General features: G+C 46.6%; 1 protein-coding gene across 1 annotated transcript; it reads left to right on the top strand.

Annotated features, from left to right (window-relative positions):
* The first annotated feature begins 21 nt into the window (after positions 1–21).
* Positions 22–10,649, top strand: Psmd2 (proteasome 26S subunit ubiquitin receptor, non-ATPase 2). Its single transcript, NM_001031639.1, has 21 exons — positions 22–161; positions 569–625; positions 895–1,059; positions 2,091–2,212; positions 2,354–2,578; positions 2,797–2,955; positions 3,101–3,245; positions 3,418–3,478; positions 3,868–4,014; positions 4,149–4,255; positions 4,775–4,902; positions 5,318–5,405; positions 6,763–6,925; positions 7,033–7,134; positions 7,311–7,456; positions 7,693–7,776; positions 9,003–9,171; positions 9,253–9,347; positions 9,532–9,658; positions 10,042–10,160; positions 10,302–10,649. Exons 1-21 carry the CDS (start codon positions 27–29, stop codon positions 10,482–10,484), a joined length of 2,727 nt encoding a protein of 908 aa, NP_001026809.1. The 5' UTR covers positions 22–26; the 3' UTR covers positions 10,485–10,649.
* The last annotated feature ends 4,560 nt before the right edge of the window (positions 10,650–15,209 follow it).

The following is a 15,209-nucleotide window of genomic DNA, read 5'->3' as shown; positions in this document are numbered from 1 at the left end:
GCAGTAGGCCGGCAGTAGTGGCGGAGATGGAGGAGGGTGGACGAGACAAGACACCCGTGCAGTCCCAACAACCCTCAGCGACAGCCCCCAGCGGCGCGGACGAGAAGTCGAGCGGCAAGGAGCGACGGGATGCCGGGGAAAAAGATAAAGAGCAGGAGCTGGTGAGACGCAGCCTAGGGATCCCGAGGAGGAGGAGGCCTTGGGCTGAGTCACTGCTGGCTTGAAGGCCTCGGGCCCGACTCCCTACTGCCCACCGCACCGGGGAACTCAGAATGGGGAGACCCTGACTTTATGCCCTTTCCGCCCCATTCCCCACCCCATTACGCACTGCCACCCCCGAGGCCCTCACCACCACATCGCGGGTCTTTGGCTATTTTCTAGAATGGCTTCCGAAAGCAGAGCCTGCCTGGTTCAGAAGTTAGACAGCCTTTCCAGCAATGCTGCTTTCCTATCTCACTGCCTCTTCTTGCCAATAGACATTCACACTCTCCACCTGCACCGGGGTGAGTGGGAGGAGAATGTGATTCGGGTTCCTTCTTTTGATGAGCTTCTTCCCCTAACCCTCCAGTCTGAGGAGGACAAACAGCTTCAAGATGAACTGGAGATGCTCGTGGAGCGACTCGGGGTGAGTCAAGATGTTACTTCAGGGAGAATGTAGTTGGATATTTCCCATTTATTTCATTTTGAGGCAACAATTAGATATCACATATTAGATATTATGATAGTTTGAGGGAAAAGAGTTACAAAGGGTATGGGGTCATGTGTCTCAGGGGTTGAGGAATCATGGGATAGGAGTCAGTTATGTCTTTGAGCAAAGCGTTGCTTAGGTATGTGTGAGTTATGATGTGGAGGAATATGATTCCTTTTGATCTAAGCACTAACATCCCCTCTCAGGAAAAGGATACATCCCTGTACCGACCAGCTCTGGAGGAACTGAGAAGACAAATCCGTTCTTCTACAACTTCCATGACCTCAGTACCGAAACCTCTCAAATTTCTGCGTCCACACTATGGCAAACTGAAGGAAATCTATGAGAACATGGCCCCTGGGGAGAATAAGGTAATTCAGAATATGGCAGGGTCTGTCCAGTTGAATAATTCCTTTTTGAGCTAGAAAACAAGAACCATGGTAAGTCACTGAAAGCCTAGCGGACCTCACCTGAGTGGACAGTTCATCCTAATGAGACTATGATTCTCCTAAAAGAGGAGCCTGTAAATGCTGCTCAGCTCCTTGGAAGTTTCTGCTTCATTATACCTTAAGGCTTTTTAGCATGATGTGTTTCTGCGTGTGTGCATGTGCCTATGCATGCCTAGAGACCCTTAGTGTTTATGGTTGGTTTTGGGATTTGAACTCTGATCTTCACGAGCATTCAGGAAGTCCTCTTAAACGTTGACCCCTCTTCCTCAGCCACTCTAGTTGCCCTCAAACTCTCAATGTGGCCTAGACAGAGCTTCAGTTTATGGCTCTCCTGCCTCAGCTCTGGAGTGCTGGGATTATAAGCATAAGCCAGTTTGCTTGGCCTTCTAAATTGTAAATAAAATAAATAATATATAATAAAAATAAAATTTGTTTTTAAAATAAATTTAAGTAAAATATTAGAATTTACTTTTATATTTACATAGATGAATGCCTTCCCTCCCTGATGTGTATCCTCTGTGTGTAGTATCTATCTGTACTGGCCAGAGGCCGGGAATATATCCCCTGGAACTGGAGTTAGACTGTTGTGAACCCCCATGTAGATACTGGGAACTGAACTCAGGACCTCTAGAAGAGCAGCCAGTGCTCTTAACCGCTGAGCCATCTCTCCAGCCCCGACTCGGGACCTCTTAAGTGTAGAATATTGAGGCCAAACTAGGCAGTGTGATGCAATGAGACACACTGTCTCCTAATATTACAACTGCGAAGCGTCTTTCTTTGATCCCCCCATTGTTTGTCACTCTTGAGTTAGGCTAGCTTCAGAGGGAGCTAGCAACACCACTTTTGTAAGGCTTTGGCATGGACTATGGGGACTAGTATATAATAGATTTTATTGGTGAGTTTTGCAGGCAGTGATCTTGATTGTGTGATGGCACATGCTGTTTTCCTTACAGTGCTTTGCTGCTGACATCATCTCTGTTTTGGCCATGACCATGAGTGGTGAGCGGGAGTGCCTCAAGTATCGGCTAGTGGGCTCCCAGGAAGAATTGGCATCGTGGGGTCATGAGTATGTCAGGTAAGGCATTTTCTTTTTGGGGTGAGAAGGGACTTGGGGGCATTATTCTGTTGGTTTGGAAACTGAATGCGTTGAATCCCCCAGACACTGAATTCTTGACTCCCAGGGACCTGCTTCACTAATGAGCCTGTCTTTCCGTAGACATCTGGCAGGAGAAGTGGCTAAGGAGTGGCAGGAACTGGATGATGCAGAGAAAGCACAGCGGGAACCATTGCTTACCTTGGTAAAGGAAATCGTCCCCTACAACATGGCTCACAATGCTGAGCACGAGGCTTGTGACCTGCTCATGGAGATCGAGCAGGTGGATATGCTGGAGAAGGACATCGATGAGAATGCATACTCCAAGGTCTGCCTCTATCTCACCAGGTAAGGGCGGACAGGAGAGCAGGGTAGCAGGCCTGCCTCTTCAGCATTGGTCTCCTGGGGATCTCAGGGTTGCTTCTTGAAGGCAGAAACTTTGTGTTTCCTTAGTAATCCTGGAACGTAGTACATTGCCTTCCATATATTAGGTACTCAGTGTGCATACTTGGGAAAGAAGTAAATGAATTGCACTCTCTGAAATTGTACTGCTTTTGACTTTGTAGTTGTGTGAATTATGTACCAGAACCTGAGAACTCTGCCCTCCTGCGCTGTGCCCTGGGCGTGTTCCGAAAGTTTAGCCGTTTCCCTGAAGCTCTGAGATTGGCACTGATGCTCAATGACATGGAACTGGTAGAAGACATTTTCACCTCCTGCAAGGATGTGTATGTAGAGAAATCGGCAAAGGGAGGGATGAGTCTGCGTATGTGCTTTGTGTGAAAATCAGAGACTTAGCAGTGTTTGGTGGAACCAGGGAGGCTTTCTGTCCCATGGTGGCGGAGAGAGCAGGTGTGACGGCTTTCCCCACAGGGTGGTCCAGAAGCAGATGGCCTTCATGCTGGGTCGGCATGGAGTGTTCCTGGAGCTGAGTGAAGATGTAGAGGAATACGAAGACCTCACAGAAATCATGTCCAATGTCCAGCTCAACAGCAACTTCTTGGCCTTAGCTCGGGAGGTAAGGGCTTTTGCCCCGAAAGGTTTTGGTTGATGTTCTGTCTGTCATTCCACCTCCCTGACTAATACCTTTCAATAGACTCCCTGGTTAGAGTTGCTATTCAGTGGGATAGCAGAAGGGACAGCTGGGGGAGTTCTGGGGAAGCAGTTGTGACCCTCTGGCTTCTCTTCAGCTGGACATCATGGAGCCCAAGGTGCCTGATGACATCTACAAAACCCACCTAGAGAATAACAGTGAGTAGCTAGCCCTGTGTGGGCGTTGGAGGGACGGTTCACTGTTCCAATTGTATTGGGAATAAGTTTAGATAACCCATGTCTAAAGCACTTGTAATCCTTAGAGTTCTGCGTCCAGGTCACTGTTGGGAGACATAGATTAAGGGTCTAACTTAAAGTCAGAGACTGATCGAGTGGTAGACACACGCCTTTGATCCCAGTACTTGGGAGAGGCAGTGGATCTTTAAGTTTGAGGTCAGCCTGGTCTACAGAGCAAGTTCTAGTACAGCCAAGGCTACACAGAGAAACCATGTCTTAAAAACAAAACAAATGTGTAAAGTTCAGAGACTTTGTGCATGCTGCGTCCCTTCCATGTCCTGTGCTAAAATGCTTTCCCCCACCTTGTACAGGGTTTGGTGGCAGTGGCTCTCAGGTAGATTCTGCTCGAATGAACCTAGCGTCCTCTTTTGTGAATGGCTTTGTGAACGCAGCCTTTGGTCAGGATAAACTCCTGACCGACGATGGCAACAAATGGCTGTACAAGAACAAGGACCACGGTACGAGTTTTCTCCTTTATTTGTTTACTTGTCAGCTGTTACCTGAGAGGGATCCAGAGTAGTTTCTAGAGAAGCCCTTTTGTAAGTTTCTTTAGGGTGGACACTTCTAAAGCTGATAGTCTTCCTTGTCATAGGGATGTTAAGTGCTGCTGCGTCCCTTGGCATGATTCTGCTGTGGGATGTGGATGGTGGCCTCACCCAGATTGACAAGTATCTGTACTCCTCTGAGGACTACATCAAGGTTAGTCTGGGCAAAGCTTATTCACTGGAGACCCTTTCTTCTTGTGTTCCAGGGCCTCCTTTTTACTAATGAGGTGTCTTAGCTGCTTTCTGTTTCTGTGAAGAGGCACCATGACAGGGCAGCTTAAACAGAATTTACTCGATTGGGGCTTCTTTACAGTTTCAGAGTCCATGACTGTCCTGGTGGGGAACATGGCAGCAGGCAGGCATGGTGCTGGGAAAAGCTGAGAGCTCACATCTGCCATTTGGAGGCAGAGGCAGAGACAGGATTGGGCCTCAAAGCCCACCCCACCCCTAGTGACTTCCTCCAATAAGGCTGTACCTCCTAATCCTACACAGAACAGGTCTACCAAGTAGGGACCAAGGATTCACGTTTATGAGCTTCTGGGGACCACTCTCATTCAAACACCACATGAAGCTTGCCCAGTTTTTCATTCTAGGTAAAGTGTCCCAGAAAGGCCGTATTATACTGGGAAGTTTAGAGGGTCGATGGCCTAAAGAGTCTGCTCATTCTTTGCAGTCAGGAGCTCTCCTTGCCTGTGGTATCGTGAATTCTGGGGTTCGGAATGAGTGCGATCCTGCCCTGGCACTGCTTTCCGACTACGTTCTCCATAACAGCAATACCATGAGACTTGGCTCCATCTTCGGGTAAGGCTTCCCATGCTCATTCCTGTTCATTGTTTTTTTTTTTTTTTTCTTCTTTTTTTCTTCTTTCTGAGACAAGTTTCTCTGGGTAGCCCCAGCTGCCCTGGAACTCTCTCTATAGACCAGGCGGCTGACCTAGAACTCAGAGATTGGCCTGCCTCTGCCTCCCAAGTGCTGGTATTAAAGGTGGGCACCACTGGTCTGCTTGCTTACTTATTTTTAAATTGTTATTTTTCCAAGACTGCTTCTCTTTTTGTTAATGCCTAGCTTATAAATTAGGAGAAGATATTGCCAAAGACTGTCATGTGCCATTGAGTAATCTGTTGCTTGAGGAATGTGTTGTTAGTGACCAGTACTGTTTTTGTTGTGCCTTGCTGTATCCAAGTATATTTTGGGACTTTATCTTGTGACTTTTTAGACTAGGTTTGGCCTATGCTGGCTCTAATCGGGAAGATGTTCTAACACTGCTGCTACCTGTAATGGGAGATTCCAAGTCCAGCATGGAGGTGAGTTGTTGATGTCTAATGGAAAGGTAGGGCTTGGTATGTTGGACTTGTGCGATATTTCAGTAAAATCTCTTAGAAGTATAATTTCAAGGTGTACGTGAGGTCAGTGACTCAGTGCTTGAGGGTCTGAAGCAGGACGAGTTCCGTGAGTCCCATCCTAGGCTGCAGAACAATCCCTTTACTCTCACCTTCCCCATCCCCACCAAAGAAAAGGGGCTGGGGGAGACAGACTGGAATTTGAAACCCAGATGAAGCTTGGTGTTGTACTGTTCTGAGTTCTAGCCTCTGAAACCGCAGTTCAGCCACTTAGACGGTAAGGAGGAGAAGGCAGTGGACGACAGGCTTCCCGTCTAACAAGGCAGCAGCACAGTGGGGAGCACGTGGAAGGAGGAGCACAAACTCGCCACTTTAGCAGCAAGCAAGGAAGCCAAGAGGGCAGGAGCCGGGTGCCACTGCTCCCTTACCTTCTTCCCCACATGAAGTCTGTCTCCCACTGTCCCCTAACGGCCTCCTAGTGGACCCAGCCCTTACTTTCCACTCTTCCCAAGAGTCCCAAGAGTGCCACCATCTTACATGTGAGATGGTCCAGGCCATCGCACACATGGTTTGAGGACATTCTAGATAGAAGCCACAGCAGTGGTTCTGGCTTTTAGTCATTAGCTAACTTAAGTTTTCTTGCCTATGCAGAGTCATTTTAGTGACAAATACTGTATAATTGCCAAAAGCAGAGATTTTTAGAGTAAAACTGCCCAAGTTCAAATCTGGATTTCCACTTATAAGCAGAAGATACTGAATAAGTAACTCACTGTCTTTGGGCTTCCCTTTTCCTGTCACCTTGTTTTGTGGAGTTACAAGGACGGTTTAGGAGCATGGGGAGCTGGGGCCGTTGAGGTCCCAGTCAAGCCTGGTGACTGCGTGCTGGCAGGACAGAGATTTTTACCCTTAACCTGTGTGCTGTGTATATGCACTTGCTAAACAAGTAAATGTAATAACACCTCAGAAGAGTGTGCAAATGTAAGAACACCTTAGAAGAGTGTGCAAATGTAAGAACACCTCAGTAGAGTGTGCAAATGGGTTAGCACAGTGCTGACATAGATAAGTACTCACTGATTTCACAGAAATCAATTGCCCCTTAGGAAGAATGACTTACAGTGTGTCAGAAGAATTAGGTTTTTGAATGAAGATACCAAGTAAGCATTGGTTGGGTATGGTGACACACTTAAATTCTAGCCCCCAGAGGCAGAGGCAGGCAGATCTCTGATTTCAGGCTAACCTAGACCTCATAGTGAGAGATGCTGTCTCAAACAATGGCAGAAAGGAGAGTGTTACTCTGTTCAATGTTGGCTTGTATTTCTAGGTCGCAGGTGTGACGGCTCTGGCTTGTGGGATGATAGCAGTGGGGTCTTGCAATGGAGATGTCACTTCGACCATTCTTCAGACCATCATGGAGAAATCTGAGACTGAGCTCAAGGACACCTACGCTCGTTGGCTTCCTCTTGGCCTGGGCCTCAATCACTTGGGTGAGGAAATATTTATCAAAGGACCGAATTGGGTACAATTGGAGGGTTTAGGTATCAAACTGAGCTGGACACAAGCCTGTGTCCTCTGACCCTTTGACCCCCTGCAGGGAAGGGCGAAGCCATCGAGGCGATCCTGGCTGCCCTGGAGGTTGTGTCAGAACCGTTCCGCAGCTTTGCCAACACTCTGGTGGATGTGTGTGCCTATGCAGGTCTGTGCCTTACTACCCAGCAACTCCACTTCTCTCTGGGTCCTCCTCTTCTCAGGTTGTTTCTTCTTTGTCTTTCATTCTGCTCTTTAGATTTTTAAGGCTTTTAGTATTGACAAAGCTTTTTCTTGATTTTTCGTTTTTCTTCTTCTTTGCTTGCTCTCACCGCCTCACCGCAGGTTCCGGGAACGTGCTGAAGGTTCAGCAGCTCCTCCACATCTGCAGTGAGCACTTCGACTCTAAGGAGAAGGAAGAAGACAAGGACAAGAAGGAAAAGAAGGACAAGGACAAGAAGGAGGCCCCTGCCGACATGGGAGCACATCAGGTGTGGGCCAGCAGGCATTCTGAAAAGAGCATGTGGATATGAGGGGCAGAACAGGGTCGAGCTTTGCTTTTGGCCTCTGCTCCTCCCCAGGGTACTGCCACAAGTCAGAATAGCAGGACTGAGCTTTGTCTGTGAGGGACAAGGTGTTCCCTGAAGGAACTCTTCTTAGATGAGCCTTGGATGACTTGGTTTTTGTTCCTGGAGCTTACTGTGTTCTTGTGCCTCTTGAATTGCAGGGAGTAGCTGTTCTGGGAATCGCACTTATTGCTATGGGGGAAGAGATTGGTGCAGAGATGGCATTGCGAACTTTTGGTCATTTGGTGAGTAGCCCAGAGTAGACCGGAATATGGGGGCGGTGGGTGCTGGGGATTAAACCTAGGGCCTTGTGCATACGTGGAAGTGATTCACCACCACGCTACGCCTTAGCCTTGGCTAATTCTGGTATTGGTGGCTTTTACTCACCACACGTGCTTGTGTGTAAATGCATGGAGGTGCCAGTCTTCACCTGCCCCCTTCTCTGAGACAGGGTCTCTGTCCTAGACAACATTCTGTTGCTGTGAAGAAACACCAAGGCCATGGCAACTCTTAGGAAGGAAAACATGTAATTGGGGCTGGCTTACAGTTCAGAGGTTCAGTCCATCCATTGTCGTCATGGTGGGAAGTATGATGGCATGTGGGCAGACCTGGTGCTAGAGCAGTGGTTCTCAATGTTCCGATTACTCTGACCCTTTCAAACAGTTCTTCATACTGTAGTGACTCCCCACTGTAAAATGATTTTCACTGCTACTTCATAACAATAATTTTGCTACTGTTCTGAAGTATGTTTTCTGAAGACTTTAGGGAACCCTTACAAAAGGGTTGTTCAACCCCCGAAAAGGGTCGAGACCCTAAAGTTGAGAACCACTATGCTAGACAGCTGAGAGTTCTATATCCAGATCTGCGGGCAGCAGGCAGAGAGATAGTAGTCCTGGGTTGGGCTTCTTTTTTTTTTAATATTTATTTATTTAATGTATGTGAGTACATTGTTACTGTCTTCAGACACACCAGAAGAGGGCATCAGATCCCATTACAGATGGTTGTGAGCCACCATGTGGTTGCTGGGATTTGAACTCAGGACCTCTGGAAGAGCAGTCAGTGCTCTTAACCGCTGAGCCATCTCTCCAGCCCCTGGCTTCTGAAACTCCAGAGCCCCACCCCTAGTGATACACTTCCTTCAACAAGGCCATACCTGGAAATCCTTTTCAAATAATGCCATTCCCTAATAACCAAGCCTTCTGGGAGTTGTTTTTATTCAAACCACCAATCTCTTATATTTCTCCTGAGTATGCCAGACTAGCTGGTCCAAGAGCTTCCAGAGATTCTCCACCTCCACTCCTGTTTCCTAATAGGAACACTAGGACTGCAGGTGTTTGTTTGTTTTAATGTTGGATTTGGGGATTAACCTCAGGTCCTCATGCTTGCACAGCAGGCAGTTTTACCCCATGAACTTCTCTGCCGAGCTTGTTTCTACCTCTTCCTATGCTGTTTTATTTATTTCTATCACCAGCTGAGATATGGGGAACCTACCCTCCGTCGGGCTGTACCGTTAGCACTGGCACTAATCTCTGTTTCAAATCCACGACTCAACATCCTGGATACCCTAAGCAAATTCTCTCATGATGCTGATCCAGAAGTTTCTTATAACTCCATCTTTGCTATGGGCATGGTGGGCAGTGGTAAGTACTAGAAAAAGATCTTGAACAGACTAGAAGATTCAAGGCTCTTTTTCTAAGTTTCTGTAATGTTTCCTATTCTAGGTACCAACAATGCCCGTCTGGCTGCAATGCTGCGCCAGTTAGCTCAGTATCACGCCAAGGACCCCAATAACCTCTTCATGGTGCGCTTGGCACAGGTAAAGCATAGGTGTGGCAGCAGCAACATCTGTGGTGCCTTAGGAGAGCCTAGGAGAGAAGATGTGACTGGGTTGTAGGAGTTTTGTTTGCCTGAGAAGGAACGTGTCTGCTCGGATATGATGTCTCATTTATTAACTTATTATTTAATTAATTATTAACGTCTTGTTTCGTTTCGTTTTGCAGGGCCTGACACATTTAGGGAAGGGCACACTTACCCTCTGCCCCTACCACAGTGACCGGCAGCTCATGAGTCAAGTGGCTGTGGCGGGGCTGCTCACCGTGCTTGTTTCTTTCCTGGATGTGCGAAACAGTGAGTTCCTGTCAGAGACAGTACCTGGGGTGCATTGTGCTTGATTTGCCCCTGCCAGGGCCACCATGGCAATTAAGATCAAAATCCCTAGTTAACTTTTCTAGGTTCACTGGGCTGTGGGAGGCCTCATGAAACCTTAATTTCTCGCATGTTTGATCTGGCCAAAAAGACTTCAGGATGAATTTACTCCTAAGTGACTAGGAAAAGTGACTGTCAGGTCCTAGGGATGTGAGCAGAGAGTGGTACAGGCATCTTGGGTTAGTAGTGGGGTGTACAAGGAACAAAGATTTTTCTTAGTCTGTAGTTTAGGGGGTCAGCGCTGCCATAGACACTTAAAGTTCAGTCCAGGCTCGTCGTCTACAACTTGTGCTCTCTTCCCTTAGTCATTCTAGGGAAATCTCACTATGTACTGTATGGGCTGGTGGCCGCCATGCAGCCTCGGATGCTGGTTACATTTGATGAGGAGTTGCGACCATTGCCAGTTTCTGTCCGCGTGGGTCAGGTGAGGTTTGGATGGTTTGAAAAGGAGGGCTCAGGGTGTACCATAGAACTTGGACAATGTATTACAACCCTATTTCACAAACTGGGTGGGCAGTGATGGGGATCGTGGATCGTCTCCCATTTCACTCTTTTCATCCCACAGGCAGTGGATGTGGTGGGCCAGGCTGGGAAGCCCAAAACGATCACGGGGTTCCAGACTCACACAACTCCAGTGCTGTTGGCCCATGGGGAACGGGCGGAGCTGGCCACTGAGGAGTTTCTCCCTGTCACCCCAATTCTGGAAGGCTTTGTCATTCTTCGAAAGAACCCCAACTACAATCTTTGAAAAATGGCTGACACTAGAGACCCTGGCTGCAGCTGACTTTTTTTAGCAGGCTGTACTGCCCCTGCCAGGGGCAGATACTGTTCCAGATCTTTGGGGGAATTGTTACCTCCTGCTGTTTTGTTACTGAGTAAGATAATCTTGTCGAATAAAGACCTTTATCCCCAAGGTCTCTGTCTGTTTACTGGGTGTCAGGGTCTGGGGATACACTGGAGAGTGGAGAGGATGTGAGAAAGCATTATTCAGAGTAACACTGAGCCTAAAAGAAACTAAGCTCACTAAAGTCCACAAGAAGTTATTTACTCTTATTTTATGTGCATTGGTGTTTCACCTGCATGTACATCTGTGTGAGGGTGTCAGATGCCCTGGAACTGAAGTCACAGACAGCTCTGAGCTGCCATGTGGTACTGGGAATTGGTCCAGCCCTTTCGTCTGCAGACTGTTTTCCTATGTGTAGACAACACTGGCCTCAAGTTCAAGGGAGGTGCCTGTCTCTGCATGCAAGTGCTTAGATTCTTTAACTTGGTCGGTGGGTGTTTTTGTTTGTTTCTTTTTTTTTTTTTTTTTTTTTTTTGGTTCTTTTTTTCGGAGCTGGGGACCGAACCCAGGGCCTTGCGCCTCCTAGGTAAGCGCTCTACCACTGAGCTAAATCCCCAGCCCCTTTTGTTTGTTTCTTGAGACAGGGTTTCTCTGTATAGCCCTGTCTGTCCTGGAACTCACTCCATAGACCAGTCTGGCCTCAGATCTGCCTGCCTCTGCCTTCCAAGTGCTGGGATTAAAGTCGTGCGCTACCACTGCCCTGCTGATATTAAAGGTCTTTTACTATCAGTCTGGCCTTGAAATTGATACTTCTGCCTTCACGCCAGAATGTTGAGATTACAGGCCATGCACCACACACCGGCTTTAAAGGATCTTCTAGAGGGTTCATCTAAATGTATTTGCAGATAAACTTTTTTTTAAGATTTATTTTGGGCTGGAGAGATGGCTCAGCAGTTAAGAGCACTGTCTGCTCTTCCAGAGGTCCTGAGTTCAGTTTCCAGCAAGCACACAGTGGCTCACAACCATCTGTAATGGGATCTGATGCCCTCTTCTGGTGTGTCTGAAGACAGTGACAGTGAGTGTACTTATATATATAAATATGTATTTTTTAAAGATTTATTTAATGTATGTGAGTACACTGTCTCTTCAAACACATAATCTTCAACATAAACTCTTATGACTAGCCTTCAAAGGATTTTGTGTACTCCTCCAAACTCATCTTCTAACCTTGACTAAAGATGCCCAAGAATGTGAAGTCCCACTCCTGAGAGCGCTTAGGAGGCTGCTTATAGAGAGATCTGGTCATGTTAGTATCCCTTCTTGATTTTGGCCTCAGAGTGATAGGAATGAGGAGCAACCTACTCCTGAGGTAGTCACTCCCGATGGGCAGCACGCAGTCTGGGTGTGGCTAGTACAAGTGTAAAGCCAGTACCTGGGGCCTGGTGCCCCGTAGATGTGTGTATGTCTAGCAGCGGGAATAGCACATGGTCCTACCCAGTAGTCATAGGTAATGTTTATCCAGCACTTAACCCTGAATTAGCCTGTGAATAGTGTCTAGTACTAAGTAAATGCTGTAAACGTTGGAACAATAACTTGTTTGTGTTTCTGAGACTGCTGCAATTTCAGAGGTGAGTATTTTTGGGAGAGGTTGATAACTTGTTCTTTGTTGCATGGGAGGCAGAGACCAGGATTGGGATCTGAAGTATATCTCATGCCCTTAGTCACTATGGTAATATATCTCTAGGATTTAACCTTGGCCTCTGTGGTATGTGTGTAGTTTTTTTTTGAGGTAGGATCTCTATATAGCCCTGACCTGGGACTCCCTGTTTAGATAGATCAGGCTCAAATTTACTGAGATTGGCTATGCCTCTTGAGTACTGGTGTTAAAGGTGTGCACACAACACTTGTTTTTTTTTTTGTTGTTGTTTTGTTTTGTTTTTAATTTTATGTATAGATGTTTTGTTTGGATGTGTGTGTAGTGGTCAGAGGTTGTCAGGTCACCTGGAACTAGATTTTCAGAGGTTATAAGCTATTCTTTGGGTTTAGGGAGTCAGACTGAGGTTGTCTAGAAGAGTACCCAGAACTTTGAACTACCACTGAGCCATCCATCTCCCATCATTCCTGTAACCCAAGATCCTAGCTGGGGAAGCAACAGCACCTTTAGGTCTCCACAGTCCTCATCTTGCTCACTCGGCCCGCTGTGTGAAAGGTTTAAGCCTTGGATATCAGTAAGCCTATTGTGCCCCTTCAGTGTAACGGCTGTCTGAAAGAGCCTCTGTAATTGTCTAATCAGGATCTAATTAAGTGCCTTACCTGATTTCTAGATGACTACATCTAGAACAATAAGTTAGGGCACTGGGAGGCAAAGACAGACTGACCTCTGCTTTCAAGACCAACCTGGTTGCGGATTTGCATCCTGAGACCTTGTCTCAAAAAAAGGGGCTGGGGGTTTGATGTGGGGACTAGTGGTGTGTCCAGGTATAGTGCTTTTCTTGCATGCATGGAGTCCTGGATTCCATCCCCAGCATTGCGTATATTGGATGAGGTGGTACACAGGAGCAGTCATCATTGCCTACATCCCGAGTTTGAGACTGTTCTGATCTATAACAGACACTGTCTCAAGAAAACAAAAACAAGGGCCAGCAGGTAAAGCCACTTTAACCAAATCTGATGGCCTCAACTTGACATTTTCTGGACCTACTATTAGCAGTTGTCCACTGACCCTCACATGCACTGCATCCCCCAGTACAACACACACACACACACACACACACACACACACACACACACACATCATAAATATAATTAAAAGTTTTAAATAAGCATACGCTAGGTGTGTTGGCTTATACCTGTAATCCCAGCACTCAGAAAGCTGAGGCATAAGGATTTTCTAAGGTTTCAGAATGAGCCTGGTCTACAAGGTGAAACTTGTCCCCATTCCCTGAATTATGCAACGAAAAGTCACATGAAAACGATTTTGTTTGTGTTGTGATCAGTATTGTGCTGGAATGTGAACTGAGGTACTTGGTACCACAGAGATGGCCTAAGGCCAGAGTCAGGTGCTATGGGCCTGTAACCTCAGCTACTTGTGAGTCTGATAGAAAGTTCACTGCTGGCTTGGGCTACACAATGAGTTTAAAACCACCCTGGACAGTATAGTGAGGTCTTGTCTCAAAAGAAAAGAAAAAAAAAAAAAAAAAAAAGAGCCAGTGGTGGCTCACACCTTTAATCCCAACACTGGGAGGGAGGCAGAGGCAGGGAGATCTCTGAGTTCAACATCAGCTTATGTCTACAGAATGAGTCCTACCCAGGACAGCTAAGGCTTTATAGAGAAACCCTCCCCGCAATCACCCAAAGAGTGAGGACTGAGACTATAGCTCAATGGAGTATTTACCTTTACGTGCACAAGGCCTTCTGTTCAGTACCTAATAATGCCTCCCTCAAAAAGAAAAAGAGAAATGCCTAAGTGCCTGCATCGGGCTGGGGAGTCTGGGAGTAGGAGAAAGATGGACATGGAGAAGCAAAGAAGGTAGGATGTGGCTTGGAGTAGCAGAAGCTCCCGTGTGCATATCTGGTGCCCCCTGGAGTCCTGAAGAGGACTTGGTATTTTCTGGAACTGGAACCAACTAAGTACTCAAATATATGAGCCTATGAAGCTCTTCTCACTTCAAAACCACCACAGTGGACAACTACATATTTGGGGGTCCATTGATTAAGAACCAATGATGGTCATTCTGGGAATGGGCGTGGGGGTGTTAGGATGTGAATGTTTTTTAAGTGGTACCTTATTTTAAGAAGTTCAAGAACAGTTTCTGGTTAATGAACTGAGAGAGTTATCAGGGTCATAGCAATTGATTTTTATTTCCTAGTTTGTTTAGGAAAAAAGCCAGCAGAGAAGGGAGCCCTATGTGACAGGAGTCATGGAATACAGCAAAAAGTCACAAAACATTCTGCGGTTTTATCTTGGTTCATTCCACAAGTGTATATTTTGTTTTTATTTTTTTCAAAACTGTTGCACTCAGGTCTTTTTTTTTTTTTTCCGGAGCTGGGGACCGAACCCAGGGCCTTGTGCTTGCTAGGCAAGCGCTCTACCACTGAGCTAAATCCCCAACCCCTGCACTCAGGTCTTTAGAGTGATAATTTAGTATCTGAATGCCCTCCTCCCCTGTGTGTGTCCACAAATATTTAGGTTGGGGAGTTGTACATGCATATGTGTACAGGTAGAGGCCAGAAGTCAATCGGTGTTTTCCAGGGCAGCTGTCAACCTTCCTTTTTGAGACAGATCTCTTAGAAATATGCAGTGCACCTGATTTAGGTAGATTGACTGGTTTGCAAGTCCCTGGGGATCTTGCCTTCTCCCAGCCTTCTTGGTGCTGGAATTACAAGTCCTGACCAGCCTTTAATGTGGGTTTCGGGGAGAAGATTGAGATTTAGATTCACTCATTCTCTCTCTCTCTCTTTCTATCTATTGAAAAAGTGTTTCTCTGATTAGCGTTGGCTGTCTTGGAACTGTCCATTTGTATTTGTAGACCAGGTTGTCCTTGATCTCTTAAGAGCCTGCCTTGCTTCCCAAGTGCTGGAAGTGAAGATGTGTACCATCACGTGCGTGCCAGGCTCACACTCAGTTTTTAACTGAGCTGTCTCCCCAACTACAGATTATGATGATTTTTTTTTTGGACTGGTTGTTTT

The sequence above is a fragment of the Rattus norvegicus genome, chromosome 11 (genome assembly GCF_036323735.1).
Source record: "Rattus norvegicus strain BN/NHsdMcwi chromosome 11, GRCr8, whole genome shotgun sequence".
Taxonomy (NCBI): Eukaryota; Metazoa; Chordata; class Mammalia; order Rodentia; family Muridae; genus Rattus; species Rattus norvegicus.
This window is presented reverse-complemented; position numbering and strand designations above follow the sequence as displayed.

Coding starts and splice junctions, on each gene's coding strand:
- Psmd2 (NM_001031639.1), top strand. CDS start 27: ATGGAGGAGGGTGGACGAGACAAGACACCCGTGCAGTCCCAACAACCC. Junction 4,256..4,774: donor CCTCTGAGGACTACATCAAG/GTTAGTCTGGGC, acceptor CATTCTTTGCAG/TCAGGAGCTCTCCTTGCCTG. Junction 5,406..6,762: donor ATTCCAAGTCCAGCATGGAG/GTGAGTTGTTGA, acceptor TTGTATTTCTAG/GTCGCAGGTGTGACGGCTCT.